General features: G+C 40.6%; 2 protein-coding genes across 3 annotated transcripts; both read left to right on the plus strand.

Moving 5' to 3' along the window:
* The first annotated feature begins 468 nt into the window (after positions 1 to 468).
* shda (Src homology 2 domain containing transforming protein D, a) lies at positions 469 to 8,218 on the plus strand. Its single transcript, XM_034674995.1, has 8 exons — positions 469 to 712; positions 1,862 to 2,111; positions 2,305 to 2,406; positions 2,530 to 2,692; positions 3,175 to 3,441; positions 3,537 to 3,711; positions 6,094 to 6,213; positions 7,056 to 8,218. The coding sequence occupies exons 2-8, from the start codon at positions 1,866 to 1,868 to the stop codon at positions 7,240 to 7,242; spliced, it is 1,260 nt and encodes a 419-aa protein (XP_034530886.1). The 5' UTR covers positions 469 to 712; positions 1,862 to 1,865; the 3' UTR covers positions 7,243 to 8,218.
* A 90-nt stretch (positions 8,219 to 8,308) lies between these two features.
* On the plus strand, positions 8,309 to 11,925 carry theg (theg spermatid protein). Of its 2 annotated transcripts, none has more exons than XM_034674996.1 (7): positions 8,309 to 8,577; positions 9,645 to 9,711; positions 9,797 to 9,858; positions 9,947 to 10,004; positions 11,028 to 11,154; positions 11,360 to 11,519; positions 11,604 to 11,925. In XM_034674996.1, exons 2-7 carry the CDS (start codon positions 9,650 to 9,652, stop codon positions 11,852 to 11,854), a joined length of 720 nt encoding a protein of 239 aa, XP_034530887.1. In that variant the 5' UTR covers positions 8,309 to 8,577; positions 9,645 to 9,649; the 3' UTR covers positions 11,855 to 11,925. The 2 variants fall into 2 exon arrangements, with proteins under 2 accessions (XP_034530887.1, XP_034530888.1); XM_034674997.1 differs by having other exon boundaries at positions 8,309 to 8,532.
* Positions 11,926 to 12,793: the final 868 nt, after the last annotated feature.

Here is a 12,793-nt window from a genome sequence, read left to right on the forward strand (position 1 = left end):
TGTGTTTTCCAGGTTGTTGGTCCTAAACTCTGGAACAGTCTCCCTCTGGAACTGAGAACTGTGGACACTGTGGACATGTTCAAAAAGCAGTTGAAGAACTATCTGCCTTTGTTTAATCTGTCTGTTTTTATGTCATGTTTTTGTATTTATTTGCAATCGCTGTATTGCATTTTAATTTAATTTAATTGTTGTTGTAAAACACCTTGTGACCTCTGTTCTTGAGAGGTGCTCTATAGATAAATCCTTACTTACTTACTTACTTACTTATAAATAAACAGCCATAAACAAGTGCTGAAAGTTTAAAACACAGTAGTGGACTTCTTTTGACTTTTTCAACATTATAATTTATGTTACATTATAGGATATGCATTGGTGAAAGAATGGCATCTGCGAATTCAACATGCCAGCAGAACATCCAGAGCTTTACTGTCGGCAGAACAAAAACAGCTCACTAATAATCCTCCCCTTTAAGGCCGCCCGCCGTGCCAGTGAGTGTTGTGTCGGAGACAGTCTGCTCCACGGTCTGCTCCATGGTCTGGACTGGTCCAGCTAACATTAGCTGCCTGACCCGCTTGGCTCAGAAGCTGGACGGATTTCACGGACAACAATGGTTTATATTCAGGCCCGACACTAACGCTAACACGGTTTGCTGGATGGGAGCCAGGAAGACATAACTGGGCCGGGAAGCCGTCAATGTCAAGAAAGAGAGAGGGTGAGTTCAGAGAAGTAACGATACGACAAGCTAACTCAGCTAACTGAGCTTCTGTTGACACAGCGGTGACCATGAATCCTTCGACTCACACAAACCAAACCTTCTACTTATTCTGAATGAAAGAAACTACAGAGATAAAGGATCGTGTGTTACTTAATATGGCGCTGATGGCTTTGAAGATGTTTAATATACTTGTGAGAATGAGCCTCCAATTCTCCCCCTCAGTGCTAACTAACAAAAGCTATTGTCAATGTTTCCAGTCATTTTCTAACAGAGCAGGCGGACTAGTTTGAACTTCAGTGATTACCGAGTCCTTCACTAAGCTTCACTAGACCAGTTTTTATAATGCGATGCTGGAAATACTGCGTTTGCTGGACCTGTTGATAGATAGAGGCACGGTCTACTTAATATAATAAGAGATTGAATTACTGCAGCTAGATTATTATCTGCAAACTTACACAGAAAAACTACTAGCCTGAATTAAAATGAATGAAATGAAATGAAATGAAAATTGTATAGGACTATTCAAGGTAATAGTGTCGACATTTGGCAGGTAACATTAATGCAATCTGTGTTTTCTTCTCCTCCTCCTTCTTCTTCTCCTTCTCCTTCTCCTCCTTCTCCAACTTCTCCTCCTCCTCCTCATCTATCTCCTTCTTCTCCTACTTCTTCTTCTTCTCCTCCTCCTCCTCCTTCTCCTTTTTCTCCTACTTCTCCTCCTCCTCCTCCTCCTCCTTTTTCTCCTACTTCTCCTCCTTCTTCTCCTCCTCCTGCTCCTTCTTCTCCTCCTCCTCTTCCTGCTTCTTCTTCTTCTCCTTCTCCTCCTCCTCCCCCTCCTCTTCCTGCTTCTCCTTCTTCTCCTCCTCCTCCTCCTCCTTCTTCTTCTTCTTCTTCTTCTTCTTCTTCTTCTTCTTCTTCTTCTTCTTCTTCTTCTTCTTCTTCTTCTTCTTCTTCTTCTTCTTCTTCTCCTCCTCCTCCTCCTCCTCCTCCTCCTTCTTCTGTTTAAATCAAGTGTACTGGGACATACATTCTGATTTAGAATAACTTAAATGGCTAATGTAATTATTTTGAAAACTTCTTACAATGGTGAATCTGAAGGATTTTATTGTTCTTTATCTCATCCTCATGTGTCTGCCGTTTAATTTCCAGATCCATGGCAAAGTGGCTGAAGGATTATCTAAACCTAGGCAGCAGGCGTGACCCTCCTCAGCCCCCGAGGCCAGACTACACCGAGAGCGAGATATTGAGGGCCTACAGAGCTCAGAAGGAGCTAGATTTTGAGGACCCGTACCAGCACTCTGATAAGGAGCATCAGAATGGAGGTTTCAGCTCCTGTAGTGCCACAGTGAGCCTTCCCTCTTTCCCTGCATTTGGTTCAGTGCTGCCTAATGGTGTGGAGGTATGACATCCATGTTTTACAGTCATGCATGTTCACAAAGTGTCTTCATTTAATTCATTGGTTATACTGCTGCACTAGATGAATGCACCCTTTGATAATAAGGGCTGTCATTTTTCCTACCCTCCCAAACATCTCGTATTGCTGTGACTTTGAATTCAACATTGAAGTTGGGTTTACATGTGATATCTTCCAGGTGAAAGTGGTGTCACCAAAGCACAGACTAATAAAAGTGGACTCTCAGGAGTTTGGCCGTTGTAAAGTCCCCCTAAGTCCTGTGACTGTCCAAGAGGAACCTGTAAGAAATATTTTGATTTATGTTCTGCTCCACTTTCATTTTTATTTTTCGTACCCACATTGTATGTTACGTATCCAGCTCTCTCATATGACGGATGCTCTTTGTTAATCTCTCATTACCAAGGTGGTCCCATCTGCCCCAGCAGCTTTGGACGCTGACACCGACTACTCAGATCCGTTTGATGTCCGTCCAGACCCTAGAGGCAGATCAAACTGGGAGCCCAAATCTGTACCAACAGACTGCTGCAGCTATATGGAACCATTTGAGGCCCAGCGGATTATTTCAGGTTAGATTTGAGACTGCTTTCTCTCACTTGTAAGTTAACTATCATTCATTAAAGCCCCACTGACTTTTAAATTTCCCAACAACTTATTTAAATGTATTGTTAACTGATTAACAGGGTAATACTGTGAGTGTGAGTGACTGTCTCTTTATGTTTATCCACGTTAAATGACAGGATGCCATCATGTAAAGAATTTTGTCTGGAAGAGATTCACTTTCATCTTGAGTAAATACTGGAAGGATGTGAGTCAGCATCATCGGGCTGAAAGCCAGCCCCTGTGCCAAAACATTGTTTCCCCTGATGGGAATTTAGGCTTTGGAACTGACAGGATGCAACAAAAGACAAAACAGACAAAGAACTAAAACACTTCTAAACAGATATGAATGGACTTTTACACACATCAGGTTTCGTTAGTTGTAGTTGGCTGATGTTGTCTGTGGCTTTTTGTTCTGTAAAATAATTTATTGTCTTTGTTTACTTCACAGAACTGCAGCACAGCGTGATGATTAACAGATCCGGGGTTGGGGGTGGAGATGGTGGTCAATTATATGATAACCCATACGAGGAGAGAACTCGTCACCACCATCGATCTGCTCCATCAGTACAACAACAACAAACTCAGAGGGTTGAGGGAGGACTGGCCCTGATAGACAGCAGGGAGAGCAGACTGCCTCAGGATGATGAGAGGCCGGCTGATGAATACGACCAGCCCTGGGAGTGGAAGAAGGACAACATCTCCAAAGCTTTAGCAGGTAAACAGCCTCAATATGTGCAGTTCAAATAAGTCTCAAATGCTTTTTTTTAAAAAACTAAATGTTTTTTTTTTTACATCTCTACCTGACTGTAGTTCAGTTTGAGGGGGCAGAAAGGGAACGTTCAAGAGCTCAGACGGAGCAAGCCAGGCTCGCCAAGTTAGGCACTACATCTTCCTCAAGTGACTCGTCAACACTGCGCCTGGTTGGTGACACTCCTCCTCTCCTGGGAGAAAGAGTGGATCCATGTCTAGCACTGGAGAGACAAGTGTAAGTGGACATTTGCAGTGTTGACATATTGTGCCAATGTTTCGGAAAGATTTGTCTCATGAGATTAGAGACATCATCATCTTGAAGGAAAATTTAAACTTCACATTTCCGAATGATTTGATTATCTTCAAAATGAGATTGTGTTGCCTCTGTGTAGAGTAAAAACATAAAAACTAGTCCAAACAAAGTGAACCATTTTGAAACTGTAAGAACTAAAATCTTGAATTTCCCCGTGTGGGACGAGTAAAGGAATCTCTTATCTTATCTTAAACACACAACTGAAGATTTTTTTCAGTTTGTTTTGAAGAATTTTAACTCTACTTTGAAACACTTTGGACTTCATTCTTTTTTCAGCAAAAACTGTGAAGCCACTGAACAAGCAGACATAAGTATAGAAAATAACTATTTAAATGTAAATACCTCTTCAGTTTATAACTATCAGGGATGGGATTAGTCCAGATTCAATAAGGCCAGTCATATTACACAGAACTATTTAATTCCACATAGCTTACTTGTATGCATGGCGTAAAATTAAACCCGCCAAGCGCCAATGGCAGGAAAAAAAAAAAGTTTGCTGTGTAAAACAAAAACACACACCCGCCAGTGGCCGATAGAAAATTTAGTATTGCATGTGAGGTTTCGTTTTCATACTTTCGCCCATTTCTGCCGACTGTCAGGCTGTTTTGACCCTCGTAGCGCGCTGTACTTGTGTTGTGATTTGGTACGTCGGGAATGGCGTGACGTCAGCTACTGGAGTTCTATTCAAACCCTTTGCTTGAAAAAGCACGGCGTAAGAGCGTTTCAAGGAAGATGTGGCGACAGATGATGATGCAGCAGTCACCTTGAAATGAAGTATGACCTAATAAAATAGCAATAATCTAATTGTATCTGTACATAACTTTATTCTTTAAGTGATGCTTAAGTTGGATTTTCGTAATAAAAACGTATGGTAATTCTTTTAAATCAAATAAGGCATGATTCATTTTTTTTGGTCGGTGAAAAATATTTTGGGGCGGTACATTTGTGGAGGTCACTAGCCAATGGCAGATGAGGTAAAAAGCAAATTTTCCACCCTGCTTGTATTCTAACTACAGCTGTAGAAGTTCTGCATTGTTGAAATATTGCTAAAACAGGCTTAAAATAAAGTAAAATGATGTAAACATATGCAACTTTTAAGTGGTTTACAGAAGAGATCATCATTTCACATTAGTCTAGTTATATTGCTGGCTTTTATGCCTTTATTCAGAGAGGATAGGACAGTGGATAGAGCAGGAAACGGGGAGAGAGTGGGGGGGTGAGTCTAGGTGGGTTGCAGGTTGGTATAGAACCTGGCCCGCTTGAGGACTACAGCCTCAGTACATGTGTAACGCGACTTAACCACATGGCCAAACCAGCGCCCTGGGGTTCTGCTTTCTCGTCCAATCACATCCCTGAACTGTGTTTAAACGAATACTTGTGATCTTTCCTCTTCATCTCTTTACTTCTCTGTGCGCGTGTGACACGGGAAAACGTGTCAAAATATTTCACAGCACCTCTGGGACAAATTGGACTTTAATTGTTGTTTGACATCATGAAAGTCAGGAAGATAAAAGAAATGACTGTCTGATGTTCTTCTCAAAAAACCAGATGTCGTTTTTAATTTCCTCTGGGATAGCAAATATGAAGCCAATACCGCACTTGGTTGTATTTCTTCTATTTGCATCTAGCTTTGTGTGTCCCCTGGCTCCAGTCCGATTTTATTGCACTGACTCCTTTTGGATTTCACCTCGGAATCTGAGGTGACTAAAGTAACAAGTCACATTTAGTGATAGTCCTTAGTTTGTTAAGAACTTGATGGTTCCCTCTGGAATTGTAGCTGTTATATAAACATTTACCATGTAAACACAAATAAGAAGACTGTGAGAAGACTGCTTTTGAGCAGTCAACTTTACAAAGTCAGACAGACGTCAGTCATTGATGGTTATTGTTGCTTGTAGCTAAGCGATGCTTCCTGCAACTTCTCTGTTGCTGTTTTTTTAACATATCTACTTGGTAATGAAGGGGTTAATTGTTGTCATTGTCCTGCCAAACACTCTGATTAGTCAGATGTTTCTCTTACTGTGAGAAAACATCCCCCATTTGGCACAACACCAGACGTTTGTGCATCACTGTATTAATCAGAACTCAACTATGATTCAGCGGCTGTCCGAAAGCTACAAGCAGTTATACTTTCAAGCAATCTTCAACTACTTTGATCAGCAGCATGCAGATGGAACATAATCTTACATTGTCATTATTCATTATTTTGCAACCATGTGGCCAGCCAATCATAGCCCACACTGAAACAAAAACTGGACAACTGCACTACACAGGTTTAAGTTTTGGTTGTCATGTTTCTTGCAGGTGGTATCACGGCACCCTGAGCCGCTCGGAGGCTGAGAGTCTGCTGACTTTGTGCAAAGAGAACTCCTACCTGGTGAGAAACAGCCAGAGCTGCAAAAACGACTACTCCCTGTCTCTAAGGTAAACACCCCTCTTCAACACTGAATCCCAGCTGCATCCCATAATAACCTCATGTTCCATCTACTTCTCATTCTCTTTATGCTTTGTTGTTAACTGTGATCCCAGAAATATGCATATCCCCCTCCCACAGTCTTAATTTGTTACATCATTTGACTTTCTTAAAGGGGAGTTGTACTGACTCTGCTGTTTCCAAAATAATCAGATACAGTTTTGCCTCCTTAGGTAACAAAATCTGACTGCAGCAAGGCCGGTCTGTGTAATGAGAACACCTCAGATTTGAGCAGTCTTAACTCTATACCTTATCAGTTCTCTCTCTGTCTTACGAGTCTATTCATTTGTGTTGCTTTTACCCCCTCTGTCTTACTGCAAGTGTGTCTTCAGCTCGAATAAATCATCTTGAAAGCAGTTGTTTTGCAAGTTATCCTCTGCATGCTGAGAAATGTTCCTCACCTCACATCTGGACTCTTCTTCAACAACAAACACGTGGCTAAACACATCGATTGGCTCGTATCCAACGAAAGTTTAGTCCTCTGTTGCGGTTGATGAACCTATCCCAAGTTTTGGAAGTCTCAGAATACAGATGTACCAACTTTTATTTATTGCCAGTATAGTGTGACAAGTTTCTTTTAGATCAGCTTCCTCGCTCATTTCAACACCTCTCTGCTTCACCCTGAAAAAACTCCAATGATGGCAGCTTTATACTCCGTCACGAGCATCTTTCCTCCCTCTGCTCCCCAACCATGTACAACCACACCATCTTCTGACTTATTCTGTAAATGTGAAAACAGTTCAGTTTTAGTCCCATCAGATCATCAAATATAATGATTTTCTCTCTCTGCCAGGAGCTGCAAGGGCTTCATGCACATGAAGTTCACTCAGTCTGCAGAAGGACGCTACGTGCTCGGAGAGAACAGCCCTCCCTTCTCCACCATCCCTGAGGTCATCCACTACTACACCACCCACAAGCTGCCAATCAGAGGAGCCGAGCACATGTCCCTGCTGTATCCCGTCATAGTGCAGACCCTCTGACACTGACGTACTCTCATACTCTCATACTCTCTCCTGGTGCTACTGAATACAATATATACTCAACATGTCCCTTTCCTTTCCTTCATGCCTTTTCTTCGCTACTCTACCTGCACTGCTAGCAAGAGATTGGACTTTTCTGTGCCATTTTTTTTCCATTAACAAAAACCCAACAACTACCCTGGCAGCTAATGAGCTCAGTGCCTCATAAATATTCACCTGTGAACCAGTATCAACACTACAAACCCTGCTTTCTGAATCCATAGACCCTGAAACCCAGTGATGATTGATATCAGTATTTGTAGCTGAGTATTTGAAGAACACAAAACAAACTCAAGGCGTCTTGAGACAGTAAACTATTAAACATATTGCATGGAGATTTGTCTCTCTAACTGTGTTGCAGAGAGAGATTGTACTGCCAGGTCACTTTAAGGATAATAGTGATATTTTATTTTGGTTCGTACCAATTATCCGAGGAAGTTTTATCCTTTCAAAGTGACCCAACAAATAAAACACGATTGATATTTGGCAATAGGATTTAAACTAGATATAGAAAGTAGAAAAAGGAGTTTTAAAAAGTGCTGTCGCTGCAAACACAATGTTCTTGTTCTTTAGGTGTTAGCTACACTATCAACCAAACACTACATGTTTAATCCTGGGCTTCTTCTCGCTCTGGGTTTCCGTGTTTAAGAGGCCTGTGATTGTCCCATGATGCTGTAGCTGTGTGCCCTGCAGTGTTTCGTCATGTCCTTTCAGCAACACAAAGTGACGGCATCATACCGACGAGGGATGTTGGTTTCACACAGCAACAGGCTCCTGCAATACTAGTGTAGAGAGTAATAACTAAAGTATTATCTTGAAAGCTTGTGGCTTTGTGATCTTGATTATTGAAGAAGCTTTGGTAGATTATTTACTGTTATTTGCTGTTTTATAAGATTTTAAATGTGTGTTGAAAATAAAAGTGTTGTCTGTTTTTAAAGGGTCTGTGTGTTTAACTTTGTCAGTCTGAACGGGAGCAAAGAGTGATCACTCTGCTCCTTTTTGCCGAAACTACCCTGTGTAGACTACAAGTTTATGGATTTGTTTCCTGAAAAAGGATATGAAACTGTTACAGCACCTTCTAAAATATGAACAGATATTCATCACCTTTCTCTTCTTTTTTATGATTAACTTGGAAAGACCTGACTGCAGCACAAAAGACATATTTGGACATCCTAATGCTCCTTGAGCATAGACGATCTTAGGTTCTCTGTACCCCACCAGTGTCACCTGATCCCCTAGCAACCAGCAAGTGTAAGTGTCACAAAGAGACAGTCGGCAACTACAGGTACATTACAGGTAAATATTTCTGCTTTTAGCTTACTGAAACACTAATAATTTGAACATCTGGTGCAACTCTCATGTGCTAAAATATGCCTTTTGTGGGAGTTCAAAAACATAGAAGTGTAAACTGCATTTAAAATGATTAGAGAATTATCTTAACAGCACTTTTAAGATGTTCTTCTTATTGAGTGTGCGATGATAGCAGATCATTTTAGTCAGTTTAGTACTGCTGAAGAATACCAGGACTATTCTCAGCTTTTACTTTTGAATAGCAGACTCCATCAAGCTGAACAAACCACCAAAGATATTACATTCGCGTTGATGGTTATCTGGAAAAAGCAAGATACCTTTACATTGGGAGAGTCTGAAGCCAACTTAATTTATGAACTTGTTTTAAAATGAGCCTAAATGCCTTCAAATATATAAAAACACACTGCTTTGTAATAAAGAGCAACTTATGTGTTTTTTTCTGAAGTCAAAATCTATTCAGTTGCCAGCACAATTATTTAAATCCTCTCAATATGAGCATACACAGCATCTGTACATTTACAAATAAGTTTATTATTGTATTTATAAAGGAAAAAATGTCTTTTACTTTGCAGATGTCTCTGTCTGTGCTGAGGGTTAAAATTTTACGCACAACTTTTAAGTACTAGTACCTGTGCACACTCTTGCTTGTGCAGACACCTAATAGATGACGAGCATACAAAAACTTTCCTTTTCAGAGGATGAATTTAATTTTATAGTCAAACATCATCGTTAAAGTGAACTGACAATGAGTAATAGAGGGGGACTTAAATCTTTAATTTACATTTCTAGTTTGAGTGTATTTTTTTGTGTAATCCACAAACTATTTGTTTCATGTCTATTTAAATTGCAATGTCATAAATTTGATGAGTTTCATAAACAGATTACCCTTGTAGTCAAAGAGTTAAGTGCACTTACTTCTGGATGTTAGTTTGATATCAGATGTTGAAAACACAACAATGCCCTTTGCCATTTTTGTGAAGGTTGATGACATCATCATTTAAGTTTTACAATGGGGTAATTTTGGCACAAATATGCTCTGTTCCCCTAATCAGCTTCCATGGCAACTCGGACGGAAAAGCTTGCCCAACCAAAACCAAACCACCTGAGACATCCAGACCGGTAGACCTCACAGAGCATTCATCACTCTCCCTCTGGCTGAATGTCTTTCTCTTTTGTCTGATCCCTCTTTTATTTGGTTTGACAGTCGTTCGGTTTATTGGCTGGATCATCTGCCACCAGTGAAGACTGGGTCCATCACCAAAACTGGTACTCTACATGTTGTCTTCTATTTTACAACCTTAACCACACTGCCCTCACTAGTTTTGGATGAAAAGAACAATTGTTCCTCCTGCAGAGTTAACCCCTCGCTGGTCGGAGCTGTGTAGGAATAGAAAGTTCTGCACTCAAGTCACGTAAATATGACGAGTTCTTCTGTTGCTAATGCAAGATGTGTTTTAGATTTTAGATTCTCTGATTCTTTGCTTGCTTTCAGACTCTGTTTGATATTTCTTTAGTTCCTCACTTGGAACCCCATACTTTTCTAAACAAAATAGTAGTCTATTGGCTACAGAGAGATTCGGCCTTAATTTGAGACAGGCTTATAATGGAGGCAGGCCTTTGATTTAAGAATTTTTCCTGCACCCTAGAAAATACAAACTTATAGATCATATCAGTCTTTTGTTTAATTTAGGGTTATAACATTCCTTGTTTTTTAATTAACTTTTCTTGGGCTTTATTTGACACTTTCAGCTTTTTACATGATAATTTATTAGCATTTAAGACATTTTACTAACTCATTATATCCCTGAAAACAAGCCCAGTAAGTTGTATTCTAGGAATATATCAAAATTATGTAAGTTAAAAGATTTTTTTAACAATAAACACTGTAAAAGCTTAAGGAGACGGTCCTGCTCTGTTCCCTCTGCCATATGTACATGCCCACTGAAATAACACTTCACACTTCTGCCAACAATTTCATGCTGTTCCCCTGATCTACAGGTGGCGATGAGGCACAAAGAAACACAACAAACACCATCCACGAGCAAAAACAGGAAAGAAATGCCTGCAAGCTTACATATATAGTTAAATCCAATCGGCTGTTTTAGGGGGAAGGATATACATTCAGCGTGTTTGTTGAATCTAAGGTTGTTGATAAAATACATCCATAGAATCTTTCTGTAATGTTTTTTTTGGCTGTATTTATATTCTCTTCTTGTGTATTTTGCTCGTATCTTATTTCCTGCCCCATGCCTTCCTTCCTTCCTTCCTTCTTTCTTCTCAGTTCTTTTTTTATTTCTTCTGTGATTTTAGTCACTTTTTCCTCTCCCCCTTGCCTGAGAGTTGTATGCCCCTTTGTGTCTTCCCTGATCATGCCCTAACCCTAACCCATCTTCTTGCCTATCTTCTCTTCTTTCAATGTGTTTTTTCTCTCCCAGACTTTCTCCCACGTGGGAGGTGAGTGAGTGGGCTCTGCGGGCTGTTGCATCTGACCGGTTGTGCAGTCTGGCTCAACCTCGGATGCCTGCAGCTGAGTGGCAGCCGGACCGTCTGCTGCTGGTCCCTGTGAGTAACTGACACCATTTCCTGAGAAGTGTATGTAGCTGATCATGAGGTAGGGGGCAGCTCTCCAGGCCTATGCTATGGCATGGCAAACCAACACATACACCACCATTAGCTGTACAATTGATCCTTAGTTTGTCTTCTGAAGAGATTTTCCCTTTTTGAGTAAATGTATTATTTCAATCACTAAGCTCCTCTGTGTTTGTAGTTGAACAGAGCGACACAGACTGCAGTCCCCACATCACGAATTTGTCAGCTTGCCCAGCCAAGAAGAAGACTGATTCTGGAGGGTTCTGGCCACAAATCTAAACCTGAACCCATCACCCATATACCCTACAGAGCATCCGCACACATAGAGCTACTCGCTAGTACGTCTGTCATTCCATCATTCAGTGTCTCTCATCAAAAGTTTAATTTTTTTAATCTGACAAAATGACTTTTGTCTTTTGCAGCCCCAAAACATGACCACACCAAGTTCAAAGGAGAACGCTCGGTGTACTGGACCGTCTCCAGAGCAGCGAGGAACCATGTAGCCAGTGAGAGACTTGTTGAGCTCTCCAGTCCTAAAGAGAGGAAGGCTCTGTTTGAGGGATACAACCCTTACTTAGTTAGCCGAGCAGCCCGCTCTGCCAGCCCCTCACCTTGGATACAACAGCTCTCGCTGCCTCTGCCTCGCAAATGTTGCTCAAAGAAGGAGGTTTGAAATTTGGACCCTGATGAAGTGTTGACTGATCTGTTTTTCCCTCATGGAATAAATATACTTGGAAACTATAACACAGGGTTATTATTGCACTGTTACCTGAAGTGGAGAACAGCACCATGGTCATGATGTATCGTACCTTCTTCTACTGCTAACCTGGATTAAATTAATCATATTCACGTCAGCCATTTTTCTCTGATGTCACTCTGTCAGGGAGGCAGGCTATAATACTTTTTCTTTAATTTCTATTTTTAATTTATTTAGTATAGGATAGCCCCTTGAGATGCAGCATCTCATTTTCAAGGGGGTCCCAACAAAAACACAAAGCAAATTAATACACACAAAACAGTAAATCACAACAAACACAAATACACAAACACAGACAGCTCTCCCTCACCCTTACTCCTCCTGGACCCACCTAGCACCCCACCATTGAACAAAACCATGACAATAGGCAGCATCAACAAAGAGAAAGGCATCAAAAAAGCACATTAACACATGTCAGAAACAGGAACAGCTTGTTTTTAAATGATAAAACAGATTTGATTTAAAGCAGTGGATGGAGGTGATGGATTTAAGAGAAGGGGGTAGATTATTCCAATCGGATGGGGCTTTGAATTTGAATGACCTGTGACCAATTTCTTTATGGATTCTGGGGACAATGAAGAAGGGATGTTGCGTATGTCTGAGGGAATATGAAGATGAATAATGAACCAGGAACTCTTTTAGATAGGGCGGACAGTTAATATAAATACATTTAAAAACAGACTGAAGCCAGTGAAATTGTCTTCTTGTTTTAGGCTGAAGCCAATTAAGTGCTTCAAACATGAGGCAATGTTGTGTTCGGAATGGACAACAAAGTGACTAAGAGAATTAAAAACAGTATTGAGAGGCTTTCTATAATACTCTCTTGAATTTATCTTTCATAATACTTCAAGAGGT

This window comes from Notolabrus celidotus, chromosome 22 (assembly GCF_009762535.1).
Source record: "Notolabrus celidotus isolate fNotCel1 chromosome 22, fNotCel1.pri, whole genome shotgun sequence".
Taxonomy (NCBI): Eukaryota; Metazoa; Chordata; class Actinopteri; order Labriformes; family Labridae; genus Notolabrus; species Notolabrus celidotus.

What these genes read in the sequence shown, in the direction of transcription:
- shda (XM_034674995.1), top strand. Translation starts at nt 1,866, where the DNA reads ATGGCAAAGTGGCTGAAGGATTATCTAAACCTAGGCAGCAGGCGTGAC. An exon ending in TGCTGCCTAATGGTGTGGAG is followed by an intron (nt 2,112 to 2,304) that starts GTATGACATCCA and finishes GATATCTTCCAG; the next exon opens with GTGAAAGTGGTGTCACCAAA. An exon ending in GGCCCAGCGGATTATTTCAG is followed by an intron (nt 2,693 to 3,174) that starts GTTAGATTTGAG and finishes TTTACTTCACAG; the next exon opens with AACTGCAGCACAGCGTGATG.
- theg (XM_034674996.1), top strand. Translation starts at nt 9,650, where the DNA reads ATGGCAACTCGGACGGAAAAGCTTGCCCAACCAAAACCAAACCACCTG. An exon ending in CACCTGAGACATCCAGACCG is followed by an intron (nt 9,712 to 9,796) that starts GTAGACCTCACA and finishes TTGGTTTGACAG; the next exon opens with TCGTTCGGTTTATTGGCTGG. An exon ending in TGGGTCCATCACCAAAACTG is followed by an intron (nt 9,859 to 9,946) that starts GTACTCTACATG and finishes TTCCTCCTGCAG; the next exon opens with AGTTAACCCCTCGCTGGTCG.